The sequence below is a fragment of the Penicillium chermesinum genome (assembly GCF_028974085.1).
Source record: "Penicillium chermesinum strain IBT 19713 chromosome Unknown utg000001l:1.0-1975020.0:1.0-1976611.0, whole genome shotgun sequence".
In the NCBI taxonomy this organism is placed as follows: Eukaryota; Fungi; Ascomycota; class Eurotiomycetes; order Eurotiales; family Aspergillaceae; genus Penicillium; species Penicillium chermesinum.
The window spans coordinates 391,616-416,024 of record NW_026695311.1 but is presented as its reverse complement, the minus strand read 5'-3'; the positions used below and the strand labels follow the sequence as shown (position 1 = coordinate 416,024).

Sequence of the window (24,409 nt, the reverse complement as noted above, 5' to 3'; positions counted from 1 at the left end):
GTGTTTATGTTCAAGCATTCTTTCTGAGCGTTGTGTAATCCATTTAGCGTAACTACAACATGAATCGACACGAGATGGCTTAGATGATCTTTTTAACATTGCGTAGGATTGGCCGTTTCCCAGATCTGTTCAACGAGGTAATGGAAAAGATTCAAGAACCGGCTCAGATAGCGCCGGTTCTAGCTTAATAAGGTTATTCTCGGCGATAGCTAAGTTATGAGATGCGGAGGTTATGTGCGCAGGTGGGGAACCCCGCATATTAGCAGGGTTCTGACAACTTTTTTCTTTCCATCTAGTTCTCCTGCCTGCACTTCTTGAGTCAAGAGACAGCATTACCTAGCCTGTCGATATGCCTGGACGAGGAATCTGCACGACCACATATCCTGTGGGGTTCATATCTTATACTAAAATGATATCAGGAATGAGACTGCCCGCCGTGGGACTAGGAACATGGTAAGGTATCGTCTATGGAAATCGCACCTGAATTATCCAATATTCAGAAAGACTGATCCTCCAATTTGATAGGGGTTGGAAGTGACAAAAAACATGACGAAGTCCGCGCTTCTGTCATCTATGCGCTCCAAAATGGATACCGTCTCCTCGACTCCACCCAATACTTACTACCTTGTCGAACCAGCAGTCGGCCAGGCAGTCCGGGAAACAGGAATTCTTTGGAGTGAAATAGCCGTCGTCACCAAGTTCTGGAGCAAGTGGCACCGCGATCCTGCCTAAGCTCTCTAGAATTCTCTCGACGCACTGGGCTTGGACTACGTCCATATATTTCTGATGGATTGGTCATGTGTGACGACTCCAGATGGGAAAACACTGCGCCTCACGGATAGCCCGACTTTTGTAGAGACGTGGAAATCGTTGGAGAAGCTTGTTGGTCCGCTGCAGGGCTATCGGCGCAAGTAACTTTACCCAAAAGATATTGGACGTATTACTGGCTTCAGTAACGACCGTTCTTGTGGCTAATCAGGTTAAATGCTACGCCTTCAAGCCGAACCTCAAACTTGTTCCACATTGCCATGAAAAGGGGATTCGGGGGATGAGCTGGAGGTGAGTTCGATTAATCCTCTATAGAGAAGCGATTGTTGATGCTGTGCGTAGTACGATGGGTGGGAGTGAGCACGCAGCAGGCGGAATAGAAATATCGACCCATATACTCTTTCCGCGAATTGCAGAAGGCCACGGATGCTCGACTGCTGCCTTTGGCTCTGTCTTGGGCCGTCTAGTGTGGCGTCTGTGTTATCCCGTAGAGCAATTCGCCAACGCATCTTCAAGAGATTATCAAGCTGATAACTTTGTCCGAGTCTGAGATGACAGAGATAAATGAAGCGCATAAGACCATTGTGTCGCTTCGTTTTGCAGATAATATCAAGGCGCCGAGGAAATCAATGGATGACCAAGCAGGGCTTTGGATGGGAAGACGAAAATGGAAACTGGCTGACCTAGGCTACTATTTCCCTGGAAGTGAATTGTTTATTGGTCGAATTGCAATGTATAAGGTGACTATAAGGCAGATATACCTTGTTGCGCTATACGTCTGGCTATTAGACACTAGAGAGATAGTTCCCATAAACTATGCAAGATTATGGGTATAGATGCAGCATTCTAAGTTTTTAGTAGCTTAATTAAGGATAGACTCACAAAGAAAAAGAACCGCGCGGGGCCCATTATTACTTCCGTAATAAAAGCCGCCCATACTCCAGCGAAGTTGCCCATTTCTCTTCATATCCGATAAGACAGTCACGTGTGGATGGCTTATCGGCACGCCTTCCCAAAGCGGCTAGTGTTGATCGCGCACTGTCACAGCTCCTCCGCGAGCTTCATCACTTCCGCTCGTGCAGTTCTACAATCGTGATTTGCATTTCCTGAGTCTCGAGTCTGGCAAAGGACTGTGCCCATACAGTCTGTGCTTCACACCCACGAGCAGCAAGATCTGCCTCTCATTCTGCTTCGGATCTGTCTCCCCACACTCTTCCCCCACAGGCGTGAATCTGCAGGGCCGTCACAGACTTGCAACCATGGCGACACAAGCAGCGCTGATAGCCGATACGATCATCGGCATGAAGAAAGCTCTCCGCAGAGAGCGGGATGGTTTGTTGGACCCGTTTCGGTACGTAAGTGGGCACTGTACTAACTTGCGAGTCAGATGTTGCCCCCGACGACCCCATTACCCAGCCCACCAACCGCGGAAACAAGATGAGAGCGAACGCAAAGTATGTCCGAGAGGGCGCGATGGGTTATATTGATGCAGAGGACTTTTACAGAGAGGTAGGCTATTTGTCGCCCGTCAAGCCCGTTTCGAATCCAGGCTGTGGCAACCTGACAAGACTTTGAAAGCTGACTTGAGTTCTCCTTTCCGACAATAGAAAGTCGAACACGCAGGTTATACACGCCGGATCCTGAAAAGGAACCCAATTCGCTACGATTCGGAGGGCGATGAACTTTTGGACGACGACGAAGATTCCGAGACGGACACTACAATCACCGAAGAAAATCCGTTCGCTGGGGTAGTACTGGAAAGTGAGTATATCTCATTCGCTGTCTCCTCATTCTGCCCATGAAACCTCAATTCTGACCTGGGGATTTTGACAGCACTCTTGTGTCCGCTGAAGCACCCCTCCGAACTCCCCACGCACCCTTCAATGTCCCAACCGTACACATCCCGCGCCCTGGAACACATGACAGCTGCAGTAGACGAGAAGCTCCGCCAAGAACGAGCCCTTCTATGGCGCGCTAGAAATCTTCATCGGCAATTTCTGGGCGACGCTGGCTGGATGCCATGTGGCATTATAGAAACGCCCGACGACAGGTACATTTTTGAACCTAGGCCCGCAAACCAGTCGAGCTCAAACGGTGTCCAGAGTAATCCAACTCTCGCGGATTCCCCATCTATCAACGGGCATGTCAATAGTAACCCCGAGGAATCATTCGCCCAAAACGGGCAGCCAGAAAACGATGTCGAGATGACTGCCGAGGCCTCTGGTGGACCGGTTCCCAATGACATTCAGGACCAAAACAAGGTGCTCAAATCGGAGGAAGCCGATGCTGGTGTGAATGATCTCCCGCCTCATCCAAAGCCCGCAGATGAGCCAAATCATGCAGCTGGTGATCTTCAGATGGACGGGACCAATAATGGAGCGGCTACGAATACCGACGTCGAGAACAGAGAAGCCCATGATGACGAGATTGAGAATGATGCAGAGATGCATGATGGGTTTTCACCCGAGCCACCCCGTCGGATGACGACGCGTGCCCAAGCCAATGCAACCAACCCTCAAGATGATGGCAACCAGTCCCCGACCTTTTCAGCCGACTCAGCTAGCTCTCTCCCGAATCCCCACCCTCTCTTTCTGTTCCCAGAAAATATCCTGCCCGATGCCAATTTCGGCCTTCCACCTACAGAAGCTGAAGAAACTCGGCGTCTGCTCTGGTCATATGTCCAGAAACAGGAAGAGACAGTTCGTGGCTTTGAGCATATGCTAGACTCATTACGCCGAGCATGCCACATGAAGTCCGACGTACTTGAATGGTGCAAGGCTGAAGGCCATGTTGGAGAAATGAGTGATGGCGAGGATTGGTATGACCGTGAGAAGTGGGGCCTGGCCGAGGGCGAAGACTTGAAGAAAGGAACTGATGATGATGAGGGAGAAGTCGTCGATGACAGTCGTACGACTGCTAAGCGGGGTCGGCGACGAGCCTAGACGGGCGCCCTTATTATCGGCCTGAAGCGGCCTACTCTTCCTATTTTGATTTACCTTCAGTCCATTAGCGCGGTGTTGGCGGTCTTTAGTCCATTCATAAAAGTGTGGCTCTTATACTCTATCTGGGAACCTGTGGTGTTAGATATACCCTTTCGGAATGGATCTTGTTTGATATGTTAAGTACTCAGGTATTTTGATACCGGTCTCTCTTTCATATGCTATGAACTGATTTTGCAGAATGACCGGCTGGACTACCAAGCATAATAGCATCTAAATTAAATTACTTCACTACTGCCAGTATTTTGTATTCGAAAGAGCTCCTCGGGTGTTTGCCTCAGCCGGTTGTAATCTTTCACTTTTATTTGATACAGAAAGAAACGTTTTGTATGTACAGATCTGAAACACTTTCGATTCCTGTATAGACATTGAAACCCAGGCGATTTTGAGTTCCGGTACTAGTCACTACTATCGCAATGGGTAGAAAAAGCTATGCACAGTTGGATTACTGAAATCAATGAGCATCGGGTGTTGTCGCAGTCGGTGGTGATTGCCGTCTTTTTTGGTCGCATAGGGGTAAAAGAGGAGCAGTACGCGCTCAGTAGCCGTAATCGCTGAAAGAGTTGGGCCAGGGGGGGGGGAAGCAAAAGTCTACCGTTTACTTTTCCAGTATTGTTGAAGATTGTGATGCATCGGCGTGGTAGGGCTTGCCATCGATACTCCGAAATGTGTCACTCCGAGCCCATGATGATGGGATATTTCGATGCCTCGGCCCAAGGCACTGTCATGTGTGGATTGTGGATGTTGAATGCCCAAACCCTATCATACATGACGTTGTCTCTACTGCGCCTTGCCGCCTTGCTTCTTAGAGCGTTCGCGCTCGCGCTTGGCGTAAATCTCAGCAGTGAATGGGCTGAAGGAGCTGTTAGCTATGGATTGCGAGGAAGGGAAATATCAGGGTGCGGCTCAAACTCACTCTTCCCACTTCAATGCAAACCAGTAGACCACAAAGACCTCGGCAGTTAGCAGAATCCCTGCCACCTTGCCCTTGTAAAGTGCGACACCGAGGAAGTTCAAGGTGCTTCCCCAGTACATGGGAGAGCTGGTCACGTTGAAGGGAAAGCCGGTGACGGGGGCATCCATGAGAATGCCGAAGTAATCGCCTAGGTAAGTTCCAGTGACACCCAAAGCCCACATACTAGAAAGGACCAGGACAGACCCCACGGTGAACAGAATGCCACCCAGAATTGGCTGGTAAACTGGTGCATAGAAGGGCTGGTCTTCGAGGGCGAGCTGGTAAATATGGTCACGCAGGATCCCCAGAGAGAAGATCACGACAGCCAAAAAGTAGCAGCCATTGTATGGTCCCCCAAAAATGCGGGTCAATATGTGACTGTTGTATTCTGGTTGACCGTTAGCTAAGTTGCAAAAGTACGCGTCCCACTTTGTGGGTGGGGTAAAATACAACTTGCCTGCTCGAGCAGCAACACTGCAAAAATCCTCAGTCAGTCCCAAGTCATAGATGCGACCGGAAGACTACTTACTTCCAGAAGATAGGGTTGAATGCAATGGCAATTACCGCCACTTGTCTGATGTTAGTTGCAGGATCACATGTAAAATGCGGAGAAGGATCAGTCGCGGAGTATGGGTCGCAAATCCCACGTACCCAGAAGCGAAGTTGGCGAGAAGTCAATGAAGTTACTCAGGCTAGTCATGATGAGGGATCCAAAGACGAAACGACAAGAAGGAAGGGGAAGGCGCGCAGAAGAGGGGAAATCCGTCTGGGGGGAGAAGAAGTAGTTAAAGTTGCAAGATGAGGTTGCGCTTAAGTAAACAGAGTGACGTCGAGCTTGTTCTCCACTCGTCACGGGACTTGTGGGCTTCTGCCATATTTTGGAGATACATGAATGTCAGGTATCCCCTGGATACTGAAACGCTCTGTGCTCACCAGTTGGAGCTTCGCAAACAGCTGGGTCCTCTGCCGGACACCTTGAGGGTGCGTTCGATCGAAGTCGCCAATGTCGAGCCAAGCTCCCCTTCTCTAACCTGCTACCTGACTGATCGTCATGAGACGTGGAGCTCTCATGGGTGCTCGGGGAGAATGGTCCTACATCGTCGCGAACTTCTACTAGCAGGCTTCGCTGCTTTTATTGCTTGGGGTCTGCTCGTGCAGCGGTGGCCGCTTCTTCGCTATCTGGGATATGCGTTGACCACTGGGGCCGTACTGTCCTCTGTCGGTCTCTTAGCCCTGTTGGCTCTTACTCGCAGAACCCGAAACCAAATCAATCCGGGGCGAAGAAGATCTCCGCTCGCATTTATTAAGGCTGGTCAATGGCGCAAGGAAGTGTTCAATGTACGCAGGACCGTTCGATACCAGCCGCGACCTCTCTACCCGCAATCCTTCGTTGTGTCCGAAGAGATCGACGAGCTCTTGTCACTCATAAACAGAGACTTTGTGTTAACATGGTACCGACACATAAGTCCAAATCCAAGTTTTGGACATGAAATCGACAGAGTGATTCGAGCGGCGCTTGAGAATATCCGAGACCGAGTCCTCGCAGAAGACCTGGTTTCCTTGGTCGTATCCCGTATCGTTCCAATTCTGACAAGTCATCTGAGGGAGTTTGACGTGGCTGAGCGCTCAGTACGCGGGCGCAATTTGGATCGCAATGTGACAGAATCTGAAGAATTAGATTTGGCCATTGCCAACAAGTTTCGCGAGGGCCGCCTTCACCCGGCAGTCGCACTCTCCTCAGCAGATCAAAAGACTGTGCAGCAAGAGTACTTACGCAAGATTGCCACGGGGCTCTTGCCTCTGCTCTTCCCGGAGAGTGTTGTCAAAAGTAGAATTGTCTCGGTCCTGATTCGCGAAATTATCGCCTGCGCAGTATTACTCCCAGTAATGACCGCTCTATCCGACCCAGATACTTGGAATCAACTGATGGAGATGTATGGAAGGACAGCGTTGCAAGATCGCAAAACCGTGCGGAAACTTCGAGCTGCGTTGGATGAACATGCTTCGCCGGCCCCGAAATCAAAACGAGGCAGCCTTTCCCGAAGCTCAATCCTAATGATTCGGAACGGGCTTTCGAACGATTTGTTCGGGCCATCAGGCGCTGCAACAATCTTTCAGATGCTCGGCGGTTCCGTGCCTTGGTTACCAGCCAGCTCAAGCGAGAGAGCATGGTGGAAGGACAGGACCAAGTCTACATAAAGCGTCTTGAGACTGGGAAAAGGGTTTTAGATCAAAAAGTTGCCAAGCTCTCAACACCTGGCGATTCATCTCATGCCGCTGTCTTAGCGCCTACGCAAACCACTCAGGATGTTACATCTATGACTCAAGAATCTTCATTGGTTGATGTGCTTCACAGTGCGACTGGCTTATCGTATTTCATGGAGTTCATGGACCGTCAGAAATTGATGCCTTTGGTCCAATACTGGATTGTTGTGGACGGGTTCAGGAACCCGTTAGAAGATGACTTTGGCGATGAAACTCCATCTACATCAGTTACATGGACATCGACAGACAGGAACGACCTTGCTCTTCTAAGCGAGGCTTATCTTTCGAAACCAGAACTTCAAGTCTCCGAGGAGTCTCGGAGAGCAGTGAAAGCGTTCTTGGGCGCAGGCAAGCGTGCGACTCCTGAACAATACCGCAAGGCTAGGACCGTGGTCTTATCTACCCAATCTGCAGTCTTTGAACGGCTGGAGAGCGCATACTATCCCAAATTCAAGGAGTCAGACCTATACTGGAAGTATCTAGCTTCAGAACAGACATCTGGTGTTCAGGCGCATCCACTTCGGAGCTCATCTCCAGCTTCTGTCTCCACAAACCCACCGGAACGACGGCCCTTACCTCCCCTGCGTACCGGTATACAGCCATCAGGAAAGCCGTCTAGGGATCTTCGAAGAGCAGCTGTCTCATCGAGTGACATTCGAGGAATGGGCAAGCTCTTTGACGATGAGGACTCACCTCGACGATCCATTGACTCAGAGAGATCTGCCCCTCTTTTCGGCGATGACTATGACTCGGACCACCTCGCCATGTCCACCCACAGTTTGGGTAAGGATTCGCAGAATGGCGACACAGATCCTACTCAAACCCAAGTTCTTGAAACGATGGGGGCTGCGCTGAACGATATCATTATAAATGAGCCTCGAGGGGCAAAGGGAGAAGACGTCAGAGGCAGCGAAACCTCCACGTCTCTTTTCGGCTCGGAATACCCAGAACACTCGCCTGTCGGCTCCTCTGAAGCAGGACGCCAGAACGGGCCTGCGATGGAAAGGACCAAGAAGAACATCGCCTCTCTTGGCTTGGTTGACTATTCATCCCGCAATGGTGTCTTTGATGATGAGCTATTTGCAGATCAGCAGAAATTTATCGAAGATGAATACGAAGAGCCAGTCGGCACTGATGACAAGGATCCAGCAGATGAAGTTCATGAAGCTGCACCTGGCGATCTTGGTCTGACCGAAGCCATCGAGGCTCTGACGATTGAAATCGACAAATTGACTTCTCAAGGCTCTGTGGTCGAAGCCTTGACCAGGAAGGCCGAGCTGACGAATAATACTGCCGAGTTAAGGATTTTGCATAAATCCAAGGTCAGCATTGAGCGCGAAATACATCGCAAAGAGATGCAACGACAGCAGTATATCATCCAAGAAAGCGACAACAGTCTGTATGGTCGATCGAGCGTTCGTATCAAATCAATTGTCGTAGGTAAAGAAGAGGATGGTCGGGAGTTTGCCATGTGTATGTTTTGTCTTTTTCATCAGTTCCTCATAGCTTGGCTAACTTGGAATATAGATGTGATTGAGGTTCAACGAAATGCTGGTGAGCAAATGCCTGCTGCGTCATGGGTCGTCCCTCGCCGGTACAGCGAATTTCATGAACTCCACCAGAAGTTGCGCTTAAGGTACCCGTCTGTGCGCAACCTGGAGTTCCCACGGCGACGGGTGGTGATGAAGCTTCAGCGAGAGTTTCTTCAGAAACGCCGAGTGGCGCTTGAAGCATACCTCCAAAAACTCCTGCTCTGCCCGAGGTCTGTCGCAGCCGTGATCTACGTGCCTTTCTGTCCCAGCAAGCCATCGTTCCTCTGCATGAAAAGGAAGGCGCACGAAGTAGCGAAGGAGATACCCAAGATCTTGTTACACGTATCTACAATTCGGTCACGGATGGAATGGATGATTTCCTGGGCAACTTTGGTGTTCTCGATCAGCTCTCTACAGCAGGGCAGAACCTCATCTCCGCTGCAACACAGCAAATCAGCATCGGCACTGGCAATGACCCAGTCCTTGCGAGCGAAGATGCCGTCACGTCGGCAGAGGCTGAAGCAGAGCTCAATGCCTTTGAAGACCGGGAGCTTGAACCGTTTATCAAGCCTATATGCGACCTTTTTCTAGAAGCCTTTGAATTAAATCGCGGCAACAACTGGCTGCGCGGCCGAGCGGTTGTTGTTGTCTTGCACCAGCTGCTTGGTGGCACTATCGAGCGTAAAGTTCGCGATAGTGTCCGCTCCGCCTTCCAGGATGAACCACTCATGCGCCATCTCACTCTCCTGCGCACTACCATGTGGCCCGACGGGCAATTGCGCAAATTCAGTCCTCGCTCTGACGCCGAACGACGCAAGAGTCGAACAGAGGCAACAGTGGTCCTCGCCACCTTGATCCCAGACCTAGCAGCGAATGTGGTCGGTCGAGCAAATGCGCAAGCTGCCGCCCGCCGGATCTTCGCTACACTGAACAACAAGCCCTTGAACACTCATCTCGCCTTTACCCTGCTTGATGAAATTATCCTTGTTTTCTTTGGCAGTCGTGTCCGCTGAGGATATGACTACTGGATTCATGATCTCCACGAAACCGCATGAATATACGAAGGGAAGACTTCCACGCACGCTCGAGTTTTAGCGCTTTGATATTGATATCTCTCTTTCGTGATTTTCTCCACTCCCCCATCTTCCCAATCCCAACCTCCAATGGTCTTGCTCTTTTGCATTTCACAATGTAGATACAACTATGACTTACCTATCCCGCCTAATACTCTCTGATACAATTCCGGAAATCATGCGTAGTTGAAAATTTGGGTTGTAAGCGAAGCGAAGGCGCCGAAGATGCCTACCGGTGCTAAAAGCGGGTTGTGGGCCAAAGTGGGTACGCTGTCTTAGCGTAACGTCCCTTATTTTCACTCTCGATTGGATACGGTGGGACTTGTAGTCGTACCCATATTACACCAAGCAAGCACCTTAGAACATTCTACGCTCATGCCATTTGGTATTCTTTGTGAACTTGGGATTGGATTGTCTCAAAAGAGAAATGAACGAAAAGATGCCAGGCGTTGCGCACAGGCAGCGGGTCTTCATAGGGAGACACGAGATCGCTCCATCAAAAACAAGGGAAAGCACGGGGCCATGTAAGGACATAAAAACGCAACGAAATACATTGTAAGGGAAAAAAATTACCTTTCTGTGCCCTCTTACTGTAGGATTCTTCACCCCGGGCACGCAAAGGCATACCAAATAGTAAGAGGAACATGATAAAGGGTAGAGAGGAGAATACAGACTATCGTCGGAGGAGGGGGGCTAGCCCTTGTCGTTTAGGAGATTTGTAATAAATGGAAAGCACAAGGCCCACATTGCAAAGGAGAGTGGGGTTTTCCCTCAAGACGGCAGCGAACAGTAGAAGGAGCCAGTCTATGCGTTCTCTTCCTTATTCTTCTTCTTGTTCTTCTTGCCAGTCGGTTGTGAGGAGTGTGGGGCAGTGTTATGCTTTGTCTGGTGAACAATGAGTCGTGTCCAGCACTCGTCTTTGTCCCACTCGAAACCAGCGAGGTAGGGTGCTTCAAGCTCGTCATCTGCCTGGACATGGCGGTCATTCTCAAACATCTACTGCGGGAAATGGGGTACGTGAGAAACAAACCTTCTTCTTGAACTGCTTGTAGATGGCATCTAATGCGTCCTTGATGGTGACACCTTTGGAATTCCGGGCAGTGACCTCCAAGCCCAATGGGAAGTGCAGGTCAATCTTCTTGACTGGTGGGTCAATCAGTTGAAGCTTGAGAATATCTTTGTCCTCAATTGTGTTTGGTGATGTGTTCAGTCTCCTGGATGAAGTGATCAGTCTCTGACGAACCAAGACATGTCCCGGGAAAATGAGGGGAGATCCCAGAAGAACGCTCGGGGTCAGTTGAAGGACATACCATCCTGTTTTTTGAGTTTCGATGGGCAGGGTGAGTTCGATCTTCTTCTCCTCTACTGCGGTGTAAGTGGCCCTGTCGTATGACCTCATAGGCTGACCGGAGGCGACCAGCTGGGAACTTTAGAAAGGAAGGGTGACACCTACCCAGTTCCTTGATGTTATAGACTCCTTCAGCAGTAGATCCTCTCTTGTCCGAAGAGATTGAGGAGCGCTTGTCAGAGGAGATCGAGCCACGCTTAGATGGCTTTTCCTTCTTAGCGGTCTTGGACTCGACTTCTTGAGCTGGAGGCTTCTCGTGTTTTTCTTCGAGAGACAAGCCAGCGATGGCAGAATCGACTTTAGTTAGAGGAACAGACATGATTGAAGATGGCGATCGAGCTTGGGTTGAAGGGAAGAAGAAGAAGAGGGGGAAGTAGCAGGTGACTTGGGCGGGGGTTTTAAGTCATGGATGTCATGCCGTGTACATTCAGACCAAATTAGGGGACAAACCTAGAATGGCCTTTGTGTCCTGGAACCCCGTCCCCTTTTCGTATTGCTTGAATCCAACTCATCCCTCTCTGCCTGGGTTTTGCATTCGACATTCCTCGTCCCTTTCCATCTTAACTCCCATCGTCCTCTCCTTATTTTCCTATCATTCGCCCATTGTCTTCTCTGCCATCCCCCATTCCCAATAGATGGATGTCTACGGCGGCCCCGGATCACACGAGCAGCTGACATCAGTGGGCCAATCGAGGAGCTGCACCCCGCATTCTACTCCACTTCTTTATTTCGGATCGTCAGGAATTCCACCTATTCAAGTTCAGCTCTCAAGCTCGCCATTTGGTGGCTAAGGTAGCCCTCAGACCCCGGCAATCTATTCACATTCTCCAAAAAAAAAAACCTGCCAGTGAAACCTCGTATGTGCGCAATGGCCGATCGCCTCAGGGGGCTCATATGATGCCCCTCGATCGGCCCACTGGACAACGTACGACCCGTGGATTCCAGTCTCAGGCGACGCTTACTTCTCTAGGAACCTCCTCCGTCTCCGTTTGGGCATTCGATCATGCTACCTGATTTACGCGACAGATCCTGCCTAGATGGTCCACAGATTTTCAGACCAATTCCCCATGGTCGTATAAAGCTCCCAAGAGACCGGACTTCTTCGCGAGTCCTTGTACTTGGTATTGACAATGGGTAGATATTCTGAGTCGCTGATCTTTGCAGTTGTCAATACCCATCTACGGCAACGTGTAAGGCCGTAAATGTCAATGGCACATATAGATCAAAGGTAGCCGACCGTCTTACATTGAAGGACAGTAATCCCCTACCTTCGGTTCTGTACCGTACAAGCTTCCGACTAGTCGCCATAACTTATATAGATCTAACACGAGTAAGCTAAATATATATCTTCTTATCAGTATGACTGGAGGCTACCAACGCGTAATATGAGCAGAGGGGAGTAGTAGATGTAAGGTAATCTAGAGAGAGTAATTCAAGCATATGGCATGGGAGATGGGAGTGGTTTATGGATTGAGAAGAAGTGATTCGGGGCTTTTTTGTTATTACAGTACATATACGAGGTAATGTGTAGAAGCTGTTACTGTAGTACAAAAGTCATCATTTTATGCCGACCATTGACACTTGACGGCCTCGTCTCAGTCAAGGTCTGGGTCGGCTCAAGAGACAGCCAGTAAGCCGTCAGACACTATAATGCATTATACCAGCAGGAAGAAGGAAAAAGCAGCAGCAACATAGGAATATGTGCCATCTATTCTATCAATAGCTCATTACCTACATCTTCTCAAACGGAGGTGGTTTTAGATGAGATTCCCCTGCATAGGCTGCACCTCACGGGCGCCTATAGTTCCCCACTGGCCCGTGCCTTCGGGGCGGTGTGGTGTTTTTCTGCCGCGGCGCGTATCACAAACGCCCGACTTGCATTGGAATGATCTTTCTCCAGCGATCTCTTCAATCCTTCTTTTCTTGCTTACCCTCTCTCAGGCCTGTTTTTCCTGTCAGAGCTCCACGCTGCCTCCAGCTCACTGATAGACACCCCCGGGCTCTTTCGCTGCTGCTGTCCGTCGATACCGCGTATTCGAGCTCCCCAAGCGCCCTTCGAAATGTCGGGTCTCTTCGGTGGTGGTGCCGCAACGAGCACTGCTGGCCAGACAAATACCACTGGCGACATCTCGAAAGATGTGCCATTGAACCAGCCCCCAGAGGATGGTATTTCAGATCTTCGTTTCTCTCCTACCACCGAGCACCTGGCCGTCGCATCATGGGACAAGAAAGTTCGCATTTACGAAATCAATGAACAAGGACAGAGTGAAGGCAAGGCGCTTTTCGAACATGAAGCCCCTGTCTTGAACTGCTGCTGGGCACCTGTACGTTTCTTTTTGTCCCCTTCCCTCTTCTCAATTCGTCCCGTAGCACAATTGTAAACATGGAGCTCCACGCTAAATTCCTGTGTTCCTCAAGGATGGAAGCAAGGTCGTTGGTGCCGGTGCTGACAAGGCTGCTCGTCTGTTTGATATCGCTTCCGGCACTACTACCCAGGTGGCCGCGCATGATGCCCCAATTCGAAGCTGCCATATGATCCCCAACCCTAGCGTGGGTGGATCACCACTTCTCATTACCGGTTCATGGGACAAGACCGTCAAGTACTGGGACCTCCGTCAATCGACTCCCATCGGCCAGATTGAATGCCAGGATCGCGTATACACAATGGACGTCAAGAACAAGTTGCTGGTCATCGGAACCGCTGACCGCTATATCAACATCATCAACCTCGACAACCCCACCAAATTCTACAAGACCTTGCAGTCCCCCCTCAAGTGGCAGACTCGGGTAGTCAGCTGCTTCTCTGATGCCTCAGGATTCGCCGTGGGCAGTATCGAGGGCCGCTGCGCCATTCAGTATGTTGAAGAGAAGGACTCTGCCTCCAATTTCTCCTTCAAGTGCCACCGTGAAACCCCTCCTAACACCCGCGACATCTGCAACATCTACTCTGTCAACTCGATTTGCTTCCATCCTGTCCACGGTACATTCAGCACTGCTGGTAGTGACGGTACGTTCCATTTCTGGGACAAGGATGCTAAGCACCGATTGAAGGGTTACCCGGCTGTCGGCGGTCCCATCACCAGTACTGCGTTCAACCGCACTGGAAACATCTTCGCTTACTCCGTAAGCTACGACTGGAGTAAGGGCTACTCGGCCAACACACAAGCTTCTCCCAACAAGGTGATGCTGCACCCTGTAGCTCCCGACGAGACTAAGCCTCGTCCTGGTACGCGAAAGCGGTAAATCGGATACGCGCTGAGAGCAAGCTGCAAGGATAAAGGGGCGCTGGTAGTGTGTCATGGAGCGACGGGCGCTATGAGCATAATGAAGGTCTTGATTTCATTTTATTTTTCTATTTTATTATTCTCTTTTCTACTCACTTATTTTTCCTCATGCCGGCGTGTACAATGCTTTCGAACCAGAACTGCTGGGAAATCCCCGGGTCTACACTTTCCAACCCCTTGCATTCCCAGAATCGCGTTGGTCACTCTGCTACGGGCGATACTTCTAAACATTCTCTCGATGAAAGAAACAAAGGAAGGAATGCAAAGACGAGTTCAGATGCAATATGTCTTTAAATTCAGCTACCCTCGTAACACCACATGATTCATATGATATAATGCCATCCTAATACCCAGTACATCCAGTCCCACAAGGAAAAGGCCGCTTCCATCCTTCCCAGCCTCAGGCTCCCCTACGCCCACATCCAACGAAAGCCTTTTTTTTTTTCCAATCCGATGTATGTCCCCTTAGGCAGGAGGGAGGTTAATAGACGAAACACCCTCGGTGACCTGCTCAACCTCTCCGGCGGCGCCTCCCTCTCCGCCAGCCTTCTTCTGCTGCTTCTTGGCCTTCTTCTTGGCCTTGTCGGCAGCTTTCTTAGCAGCGATGGCAGCATCCTCAGCGGCCTTCTTCGCACGGTCAGCCTGCGAACCACCGAATGTTTCACGCCATTCATCGGCCTTCTTGGGGTCAATGCGAGAGAACAGATAGGCGGCCTTGCCAATCTTGTGGCCCCCCCTTGATGCTGTCGGGCTTCCAGCCATCCTTAATCGACTCGAGAGTGGGGATCAGAAGCACGGGTGCGTTCAGCTGGGCCAAGATGGATTTGGAGGTCGTGGGCATATAGGGCGAGAAGATGGCGGACAGCAGGTGGATCAAGTTCAGGATGGAGCCGACAACCGCGGCGGCGAGCTCGGGTTCATTGGCAATCAACGCGTTGTCGAGGCGGTTGGCCTGGATTAGACCGTTACCGGCCTCGGCAATGCGCATGGCGGTGGTCACGCCGGCGCGCAGGCTCACGCTCTCCATCTCCTGGATGTACTGGCGCAAGAGAGTGGTGACTTCATTGTTGAAGGAAGTGAAGAGTTCGGTGTCGGGGATGGTGAACTCGGGGACCACGGAGCCGTATGAAGCGGCGACAAGCTTGATAACCCGATTGACGAGGTTGCCGAACTTGGCCAGAAGCTCGCTGTTGTTAGACTCCACGAAGGAGCGCCACTCGAACTGCGTGTCGCTGGTCTCGGGGCGGTTCTTCAGCAGGTAGTATCGCCAGACATCTGGGGGCACCCCAGTCTCCTTCGCGTTGGTACCGAACACTCCGACTCCACGAGACTTGCTGAACTTGCCTCCCTCGTAGTTTAAGTACTCGGTCGCATTCAGATGGTGGTTCATGGTCCATTTGTCGCGGGTGCCGATCTGAGTGGCAGGGAAAATCACACTGTGGAAAGGCACGTTGTCCTTGCCCAGGAATTGATATAGCTGCACATCCTCCGGGTTGCGCCACCACAGCTCCCAGTCTTTTGTATAATTGGCGGTGATGGAGGGGTACCCAATGCAAGCCTCAAACCACACGTACAGCACCTTCTGCTCGAAACCCTCCAGCGGGACGGGACACCCCACTTCAGGTCGCGAGTGATTCCACGGTCCTTCAGTCCTTCCTTTAACCAGGACTCGGTGATAACCTTGGAGTTCTTGGGCCACTCGCCTTTGGCAATCGATTCTGCGGTCCACTTCTCAACCTCCGGTTGAAGCTTATCCAGCAGCAGGTAGATGTGTGTAGTTTCTCGTCGCACCGGGGTAGCGCCGTCCAGTTTGCATCGAGGCTTGATCAGCTCAAATGGATCTAGAACGTGACCGCACTTATCACACTGGTCACCGCGCGCATCGTCATAGTGGCAGAGGGGGCATTCGCCCTCGACGTATCGGTCCGCTAAGAAGGAGCCATGTTGTTCACAGAAAGGTTGCTCGGTGGTGCGCTGTGCTAGGAAGCCATTCTCGTTGAGCCTCTTAAAGATTGCCTGGGAAATCTCGGTGTGCTTCTCCGTTGGGGTGCGGCCAAAGTGGTCAAATCCGATCTCGAACCATTCGTAGACCTCTTGATGGATCTTGTTGTACTTGGCGCAAAGCTCCTCCGGCGACACCTTCTCCTCCAGCGCCTTTGTTTCTGTTGCTGTACCGTATTCGTCTGTTCCACAGATGTAGAGAGTAGGCCGGCCGCAGGCTTTGTGGTATCTATCATATTGTAAGCTTTTCAATTCTGGCGAGGGGGGATTTGCGTGACTCATATACCTCGAGAAGACATCAGCACTCAGCACTGAGCCGACGACGTTGCCCAGATGGGGAACATTGTTCACGTATGGCAGTGCGCTTGTGATCAGAATATTACGCTCGCCCTTCTTGGGCAGGATTGGGTCTGAAACCATGGTGTGTGTCGGATGAGATGGGGAGGAGGGGAACGGAAGAGGTCGTATCATAAAAAAAAGCCGGGTGCGCCCTAATCATGACATTTGCCCCGCATATCGCCCCAAAAAATCCCTTTGAATCTTCCACTGACTCACTTTTCACCCCTTACTTGAGCTATTGACATCGAAGCTATGGATACTGATCTACTAGACAGCCTCCTCGATCTCGAGGAAAAGTTCTACCAAGAAGGATATAACCTGGGTGTTGCCGATGGCACCGCAGCGGGCTACACCGAAGGCAGCGTCTTCGCGGTGGAGAAGGGCTTCGAGAAATTCGTCGAGATGGGTCGTCTATACGGGAAAGCACTAGTCTGGGCACAGCGGTTGGCAGACTCTAATTCCCATTCGTCGGAGCAGTTAACGCCGGTGGATGTGTCAGATGAATCCTTTTCCCTCGATCCTTCGATATGCAAGTCTATGCCCGCTCTTCCTGCCCACAGCGCCCGTCTTGCGCGCAATCTTGCCACGCTTATGGAGCTAGTAGACCCAGCTTCAATGGATATGTCGAATACTGAGGAAGCTGTGAATGATATTGACGAGCGCTTAAAAGGCGCAGCGGTCAAGGCGAAGCTCATCCAACGGGCAATGGGAGAAGGCGAAGAGACTTTGGGACCTCATTCTAGCGCTAAAGATATGACGAAGTCCGGCGATGGCACTGGTAGCATCGAAGATATCAGCGCACTGAATGTTCGCCATTGAGGACGTTCTAGGAAAGCACTCTCGATCTTGGCCGATTCGCATCACAATGGATTTACAACGCGCGGATCAGAGATATTGTTGGATATTCGCAACACACTACAGGTTCCAGGAACCACAGGGTTGTATTATCATGTACAGATGTCGCCCGTATCCATTTCCTGCGAAGACTGCTTCCAGGGATGCTATGACCCGATCACGGACTCCGTCAGCTACAACCACACGTGGATCAAAAATACTCCACGGGCAATTACGCCGACAGCGACGATGGACTCGTCGTCTCGAACGACGAAGTTGCTGGCCTCTCCTCGTGTCTACTAGCTTGCAGCTCTATATAACTTCACACCGGGATGCATGTTCTAGTCATACCGACCTCGAAAGAACATGGCAAAATTGAATCACATGTCATAAATCAAAAGTTGATTCACATTTCTCTTACCAGTATTCTTTGTCATATTTTCGTCGTAAAAATCAATCCAACTTTTCAAATAATTACCGCGCCTCGGATTTATTGATCAAGGCTGCGAACCGCCATGGCCATCGCACCGGCACGTGTCTTGTGTCCACCAATGAACCCACTAGCATGGACGAAGATGGCACCGGCAGGGAGCTGTTCCTGGCCAGCCTTTTCCGACTCTGAGGCGATCAAGCCATCCAGATCCTGATCGCGAACGCCACGCCAAGCCTCAGGAAGAGGCTTCCGCGAGACGAAGCTGCTCTCGGACTCGGAGACACACTGCACACGCCACTTGGAGTCCTCGGCCTCGCTTTCTGGGTACAGCACATAGTATACCTGGTTCGCTGAGTCAATCTCCTCGCCACCCGAAGCCTCCTTCTCGAAGTTGTATAGGTGCTCCTTCCAAGGCACGCCGCCCTTGGGCAGGACGATGATGCGGCCGGAGGGGTGGATGTCGGTTCGTGACTTGTAGGCCTCACCGACGGTGGCGCGGGCAGGAATCCACGAGTTACTCGCTTGGTGCAGCTTACGGGTGAAAACGTTGCCGATGAGAGTGCTAGCGCGGCCAAAAAGGCTGTCCTCATCCTGGGGCTCTCCTGGGGGGGCTGGTAGGATCGGGGTTGTTCATATCGCTGACAATGGAGGCAAGGGTGACACCACCGTCCTTGAAGCGCTTCTCGAGGTTGGCAGCTGACACGGCAGCAGGGTCATAGACCGAGATACCGTTGTCGTTGGCGTCAATGGCCTCGATGAAGTCGGTGTACAGCTTCTCGTAGAGAAGCGCAACGTCTGGGTGGTCCTTGGGGAGAGACATATGCTGGGCAATGATCGCATGGCCGAAATGCATGTACACCAGTCCAGCAGATGACAGCTTTGTCTCGTGCTGGGGGAAGGTCGTGGAGAAGGTGCGCTGGTGGTGATCATAGCGGTTGGTCGCGGGGTCGTACACCCCACCTACATCGACGACGGTGTGGCAGGTCTCGAGCTGAGCAGGGTCGCGGGTGCGCACAAGTGGGGAGGAGGCATATGTGGGCAGTAGGCGGAGAAGGTACACTGCTAGAGCTTCATCCGCATGGAAGTGACCACTTCGGGACTGTTAGTTTCTTGGAGCTTGAGTCTAGGGCCATTTATTCGTTCGTGTGGTTATGGCGTGAGGTATAGACCTTACTTGTGGGTGCCGATGACAGGCGATGTCTTGAGCTTCTTCGCAGCAGTTTCTTCAGCCATCTTGAACAGGCGCCGAAACAGAACGTTCATCAAGAAAGAAAGTCTCGAATCATAGGAATAGCTTCATTCTGGCTGGTCGAGCGGGTCCTTATCTGGCCATATCAGGAAATCAGGGCTATATTGCAGGGCTTTGTAATCACGTGACTATCCATCGTCCATACCATCCATGGACCATCAACTTTTGCATGGATCTCGCAGAGTATTCTGAGAGAGAAGTCTCCTAGAAAGTTGCTGGTTACGCTATAGATCTGCTGTGGATAATGTCTATTGTGTTTCATTCGCCATGTACAGATCTGACTTCCTCTGTGCACTTCTAGGGGAAAGTCATACTGTCCTCAAGTATCTGTTATGCATGACTTATCTTCATACAAAGGTGTCTTCAACTGACACTGAGCTACCACTTAATTATGAAAACGCGGAGCCAGCACAAATCATACTAGTTCATAGGTACTACGATGGATCTTCTGTCACGGGCCAGGGCCCGGTGTTGATCACGTAGGACATGTGACCTTGGCGTACTAATAGCGGAGGACCGGCGTATTGAAGTCCTTTCCTTAAGTTTATCGAACACAGTTCGTGGCCTAGTATAGATTGAATCAAGTCTTGCTTTAGCCCTTCACATCTTCCTGATCTAAGATCTGTGTTGGTTGTCATGCGGAGAGCACTATCTCGACACCGCTAGGCATCTGGGCTCGTCTGAAAACCAAAACAACACATTAAGTATGGCAGGACTGCAAGCAACTCAGTCCGTGTGTAGATCGAAACAAACACAAACCCGCTTAGACTCAAGCTCCAGAGTTATTTCACCGTGATCACATAGGCAGCCAGAAGTAGATACTAGAGGCCAGTCAGCCTCCAAAAACTTTAGACTATCGGGTAATACTATAGCCTTCAAGTCTCTTCACGCTGATAATGGAAAGATATGTAGCGAAGTATGAAGTGGTGGGATGGTCAGTTAAACTTGACGATCTAAAGATGGGCTGTTGCCGCCAGGATGCCCTCCCGTTACATACAGATCACATATATATCACGAATTCAAGTTCTTAGCTAGACCCAGCCACAAAGAGAAAAGAAAAGAAAAGATTTATTGAGACTCTATTATGCCGCCGATACTCAGGACTACCAAAACCCGCCCAAGAGTACTAGATGATGTCCAATAGACTTTCCTGATTTAGACATTAGCTCTGTTTGCGGATGCAGGCCGAGACCACCCTGTACTGATACAAGGCTAGTGCGGGTCAAGCACATGCTTTGGCCTGTACCTAGTACATTACGGTCCCTCCTGCACAATGATTGCGCTATCAACTGGAGCCTTTGCACGAGGTTATGTCTCCATGCTCTCATGCTCTCGCGAGCCTGCTGATCCCTCGAACCTTGGTAGAAGCCAGAAAAGTTGGCTCGGCGGCGCCCTGACCGCCGCTCTCGTGCCCGCTGCTATCAGGATCCCACCTTAGGCTATCTCGAAGAATATGTGCGAGATCTCAGGCTACTTTCTTCTCAGTACCCCAGTATCTGTAAACCTCATTCATAGGCTGCCTTGGAGTAGTTGTGTTATAAAGCAAAAAGCGGCTGAAAGAAGAGTGAAACTACAAACAAAAGGGGAAATCCAGACAAGGAAGATAAGCTCCCCCCAAAAATAAAGTCGTGTGCCTAAAGTCTCCCCTCCGCACCCTCCACTCCTTCCTCTTCAACCATCCTCGCGATCCTTTCCCTCGCGCCCCTGCGCGTCCCTCCTTCTCCGAATGTGGCTCTTCCGAGTCTTCTCGTCGGCCGTATTCCTCACCGTTACGGTGTCGTCTATACCCCTGGCTTTTGATGTTGGTGGGAAGACCTGCGGTCTGGCCTTTTCGCTATCCCTGGCCACGTTCTATTTTCTGCTCTCGTTCTTACGCCTCATCACACCCGATCGCTCGTGGTTCCGCGCTTCGCTGGTGACTGTTATCCGGTCCACGCAATGGATCCTAATTCCGATCCTGCTGATCTGGTCTCTGAATCGGTTTTCGGTCGATGGCGACCATAGCGGTGGCTGGGTGGAGCGCACCTTTAGTGGGAAGAGAGCACAGGACGGCTCGATCCAGCAGTGGCTGTTCGGTCGCGATGGTCTGGTGGAATCAGTGACCCTGGGTAACTGGGATCGTTTGCTGCGGTGGTCGACACCTGTTTTCCAACTGGCAGAGGGCTTCTGCAGTCTGCTAGTGATTCAAGCCGCAGGCCAAATCACTCGATGGCTGGTAAATCGTGGTGGTCGTAGCGACAGCTGGATGGTCGGTTTTCCCTTTCTTTTTTCTTTTTTTTTTTACTCTATCCCCTTCCCAAACGTTGCGATACGGCCTTGATGCTAACTAGTTAATAGATCGGTCTCCTTGTCCTATCCGCTACAGTGATCTCCAGCTCGGTGTATTTCCTCTGGCGTGTCCTTCAGTTCCCCGAGATCTCCAACGTCGATGCGGCTCTCATCGGTGTTTCCGTGACCTGCGCTGTCATCCTATGCGCCTGGGGGATTGGAAGTGGGCGTGGTAACCCGGTAGAAAGCTCTCTGCTGTTCGCCTACATCGTCCTTTGCATCTACCAAATCTTCACCGATTATCAACCATCGCGACCTGTGGAGCAGATTCCGTCTCCCGCGCAAGTTAGCGACTTCCCTCCACTTCCACCGATCATTATGGCCTCATACTCCACTCTCCTGCACGCCCTGTCTCTTTTGCCTTCCATAATCCACGCCGCTTTCAATGTGATCACAGCTGTCTTCAGTGCAGTCACTCCGTCCGTCTTAATTTCGCTTGCGTATCGTCTCTGCGTATTGTATGCTTCGACCCGCATCATCCCCGCAGTTCGCGAATCTGGAGCCCGTGCTTTGTCCCAGGAAGCGTCCCTTGAGGATAGTGATGCGGCCGGCCAAGTCCTGGGTTTCCTCAGCTACTTCTCCCCTACCATCCTCATCGCTGTTTACACAAGCCTCTTGATGCAGCACTTCTCATCTGCCTCACAAGCAATGGGAGGAGTGGGCGAGTGGTGGAGACCCAGGGCGCCGGAGGAGGTAACCTCTGGCGATGGATCAATCTCGCTTGCACCATGGGGCTATATGCGATTGAGCTTTGGCTGGGAGAGCATGATGATCTTGATAGTGGATTGGCTGGGCATTGGAAGACAGACTGAACAAATTCCTATGAATAGGGAGTGATCATCAAGGTGCTCTTGATTTGGTTCTGAAGCCAACACCCTTGATCGATACTTTCTTTCTAAATGCTTCGTGTCGAAAGGGAAAGCCACCCCCGTGACGCCATATCTACACCTTGGACCTCTTCCAGAGATCACATTGATCCCCACTGCACAGTGAGGACTGCCGGATATAGCTAGGAGTCTCCAATCTTCCATGGCGATCATTAGCTTTCCCCAACTGCCCCGCAATCCTGTGGCAACTTCTCCTCCCGGTTCCCATTCGAGGTCGGGCCTCTGGAAACCCCCATTCACCTTCCTGGCCATTCGACCGGTGTATAAACTTCACTTCTTCTCTCCGGCGCACTCCGAGGGTATTTCGATATCTCCGTTGACTTGTGTCCTTCCTCCTTTCTCGAACTTCGAGAGGAGTCTTGTCACCCCTTTTCTCTATTCACGACCCCACGATACCAAATACAATCTACTTGCTTTTCATCATCCAAAGGCTTATGTCCTTCATCTATACCCTGACTTTGCCTTGCCAAACTAGAAACTTTTCTCCAATAGTAATACCAGGCCAATCCAAAAGGCCACTTGCTCGTTTTTTTGAATGAAACTATAGCACTCGATAATTCCGCAGGACAGTCTGACGCAGTAGAACTCTACTCCCCTGTCAGACATAAAGGTATAGTAAAGCCCTTGCCTCTTACGATTAGTTCCCTAGGCCTTGGTATATAAAAATGATGGCATTTACACCGTAGTGGCCAGTAAGTAATACATCAACGAAATCAGTATCAACAATTTCAATTGGAGTAGGAAGATGGACACGGTACTAATTAGCAAGAGAAGCAGAAACCGCATTGAAAACATATCAGACATGCGCGATTCAGAATGAGTAAGGATACAACTTCAGAAGGAATTGCACGCACGTCCGAAAGTCACGCAGATGGCGAAGATCCTAGGGAAGTATGAACAAGGCGAGAGGGAAAGCATCCGAATAACCATGGGAAGCCGTGCAACTGACAGTCTCACTCTCAATGCTCCCTTTCCTTCCCAGTCCAGTCTGTTTTCTTATTTTTTTTTTTCTCTCCGGTTCTTTTATCTCCAATGTGCTTCCGTTCCCAACCCCATCGTCCTTTGCCCTGTCCCGCAGCGCACCTCCGCGGATGAATTCCCATAGCGCCAGGCTTTTAAACGTAAATAAATCACAACAACGAACCATGGACTACCTGCGAGAAGTCCAAAAACATAAAGATGGAGAACGTAAAAAAGCCAATCAGAAAGCCGCGTCAAATATCAAATGCGAATGCGTAAGGAGAGTTCCCCCCAAGTAACGAACTAACTAACAGTTCTCGCCCGCTTCTTCTTTCTATTGTTGAATGGGCACACCCTCTCGGGCTGTAGGGGGACTAACGCTGAGATCCTTCTCGTCGTCCTCCTTGTCCTTGTGTAAGACTGGCCCAGCGGAGCCCTCGCTGATGCTTGTGCCCCGGTGCAGAAAGCTGCCCTCTTTGACAGGGCTGCGGCTTTGGAACCCCACAGAGCCGGGATGACCGCTGATGCTGCCGGGAAGTTGTTGGCCTTGGCTATTGACGGGGCCGCCATTTCCAGGCACGGCCGCTGCGTTGTCGGTGCCAGGAGATGTCGCGGTGAGGTGTGGGATGTCCTCTGGGACGAGGGTGGCGAGAGCCAATGTTGGTTACGCCGACGTCTGAAGCTTTGCCGGCCTTGCTAAGGGCGTAATCGCCGGAATCGAAGTACTTGCGCTCCTAGGAGGGGTAGGTCTATTAGTATTGGGATAATCCAGTTGATCCAAGTGGAATTTTCGGGAGGATGATTGCATCTACAGGGTAGTTCAACAGAGTCAGGTAGTATGCTGGGCAGCAGCGGATCGGATCGAGGCAGAATGAAAAGTAGTCGACTAAGGAGGGGAAGATGCGGGAGGGGAGTGATCAAACTCACCTTGAGTTTGTTCTGGAGCAGGTCTTTCTTGGTGGGCAGCTTGCCATACATGCGGAACAGTCGCTGCTCATCGGGGGTGAGAGACTTGGATGTATTAGATTAATAGCTCTAGAGGGAATGGAAGTGCCCTCACGTTGATGTCGACCTTGTTCTGCTGGTGGGGATTCATAGTGCCGGAGGGGGTCAAATCCGCCGAAAAGTCAAAGGAGAGTGAGTTGGCGATGAGG

The 24,409-nt window shown here is 50.9% G+C and overlaps 11 protein-coding genes across 11 annotated transcripts; 6 read left to right on the top strand and 5 right to left on the bottom strand.

Moving 5' to 3' along the window:
- Positions 1–546: 546 nt before the first annotated feature.
- Positions 547–732, top strand: N7468_000150 (aldo-keto reductase; the record flags this gene model as incomplete). Its single annotated transcript, XM_058469447.1, has 1 exon — positions 547–732. One exon carries the CDS (start codon positions 547–549, stop codon positions 730–732), a length of 186 nt encoding a protein of 61 aa, XP_058335478.1.
- A 1,295-nt stretch (positions 733–2,027) lies between these two features.
- Positions 2,028–3,710, top strand: N7468_000149 (RXT2 domain-containing protein; the record flags this gene model as incomplete). Its single annotated transcript, XM_058469446.1, has 4 exons — positions 2,028–2,100; positions 2,156–2,277; positions 2,376–2,529; positions 2,602–3,710. The coding sequence occupies 4 exons, from the start codon at positions 2,028–2,030 to the stop codon at positions 3,708–3,710; spliced, it is 1,458 nt and encodes a 485-aa protein (XP_058335477.1).
- An 837-nt stretch (positions 3,711–4,547) lies between these two features.
- On the bottom strand, positions 4,548–5,422 carry N7468_000148 (bifunctional phosphatidyl-N-methylethanolamine N-methyltransferase/phosphatidyl-N-dimethylethanolamine N-methyltransferase; the record flags this gene model as incomplete). The annotated part of the gene is made up of 4 exons (XM_058469445.1): positions 4,548–4,620; positions 4,684–5,196; positions 5,252–5,291; positions 5,374–5,422. 4 exons carry the CDS (start codon positions 5,420–5,422, stop codon positions 4,548–4,550), a joined length of 675 nt encoding a protein of 224 aa, XP_058335476.1.
- A 188-nt stretch (positions 5,423–5,610) lies between these two features.
- On the top strand, positions 5,611–9,532 carry rgsC (putative intermediate filament protein (Mdm1); the record flags this gene model as incomplete). Its single annotated transcript, XM_058469444.1, has 4 exons — positions 5,611–6,806; positions 6,872–8,460; positions 8,515–8,623; positions 8,761–9,532. The coding sequence occupies 4 exons, from the start codon at positions 5,611–5,613 to the stop codon at positions 9,530–9,532; spliced, it is 3,666 nt and encodes a 1,221-aa protein (XP_058335475.1).
- An 864-nt stretch (positions 9,533–10,396) lies between these two features.
- N7468_000146 (uncharacterized protein) lies at positions 10,397–11,259 on the bottom strand (the record flags this gene model as incomplete). The annotated part of the gene is made up of 3 exons (XM_058469443.1): positions 10,397–10,561; positions 10,623–10,957; positions 11,046–11,259. The coding sequence occupies 3 exons, from the start codon at positions 11,257–11,259 to the stop codon at positions 10,397–10,399; spliced, it is 714 nt and encodes a 237-aa protein (XP_058335474.1).
- Positions 11,260–13,000: 1,741 nt separating this feature from the next.
- On the top strand, positions 13,001–14,183 carry sonA (putative nuclear pore complex protein (SonA); the record flags this gene model as incomplete). The annotated part of the gene is made up of 2 exons (XM_058469442.1): positions 13,001–13,264; positions 13,359–14,183. 2 exons carry the CDS (start codon positions 13,001–13,003, stop codon positions 14,181–14,183), a joined length of 1,089 nt encoding a protein of 362 aa, XP_058335473.1.
- Positions 14,184–14,689: 506 nt separating this feature from the next.
- N7468_000144 (methionine--tRNA ligase MES1) lies at positions 14,690–16,645 on the bottom strand (the record flags this gene model as incomplete). The annotated part of the gene is made up of 3 exons (XM_058469441.1): positions 14,690–14,960; positions 14,998–15,739; positions 15,799–16,645. 3 exons carry the CDS (start codon positions 16,643–16,645, stop codon positions 14,690–14,692), a joined length of 1,860 nt encoding a protein of 619 aa, XP_058335472.1.
- Positions 16,646–16,816: 171 nt separating this feature from the next.
- On the top strand, positions 16,817–17,383 carry N7468_000143 (Yae1 family protein; the record flags this gene model as incomplete). The annotated part of the gene is made up of 1 exon (XM_058469440.1): positions 16,817–17,383. One exon carries the CDS (start codon positions 16,817–16,819, stop codon positions 17,381–17,383), a length of 567 nt encoding a protein of 188 aa, XP_058335471.1.
- A 505-nt stretch (positions 17,384–17,888) lies between these two features.
- Positions 17,889–19,064, bottom strand: N7468_000142 (MYG1 family protein; the record flags this gene model as incomplete). Its single annotated transcript, XM_058469439.1, has 3 exons — positions 17,889–18,442; positions 18,498–18,922; positions 19,006–19,064. 3 exons carry the CDS (start codon positions 19,062–19,064, stop codon positions 17,889–17,891), a joined length of 1,038 nt encoding a protein of 345 aa, XP_058335470.1.
- Positions 19,065–20,806: 1,742 nt separating this feature from the next.
- On the top strand, positions 20,807–22,245 carry N7468_000141 (ICE2 family protein; the record flags this gene model as incomplete). Its single annotated transcript, XM_058469438.1, has 2 exons — positions 20,807–21,328; positions 21,418–22,245. 2 exons carry the CDS (start codon positions 20,807–20,809, stop codon positions 22,243–22,245), a joined length of 1,350 nt encoding a protein of 449 aa, XP_058335469.1.
- A 1,344-nt stretch (positions 22,246–23,589) lies between these two features.
- On the bottom strand, positions 23,590–24,351 carry N7468_000140 (endosulfine family protein; the record flags this gene model as incomplete). Its single annotated transcript, XM_058469437.1, has 4 exons — positions 23,590–23,840; positions 23,896–23,989; positions 24,183–24,266; positions 24,316–24,351. 4 exons carry the CDS (start codon positions 24,349–24,351, stop codon positions 23,590–23,592), a joined length of 465 nt encoding a protein of 154 aa, XP_058335468.1.
- Positions 24,352–24,409: the final 58 nt, after the last annotated feature.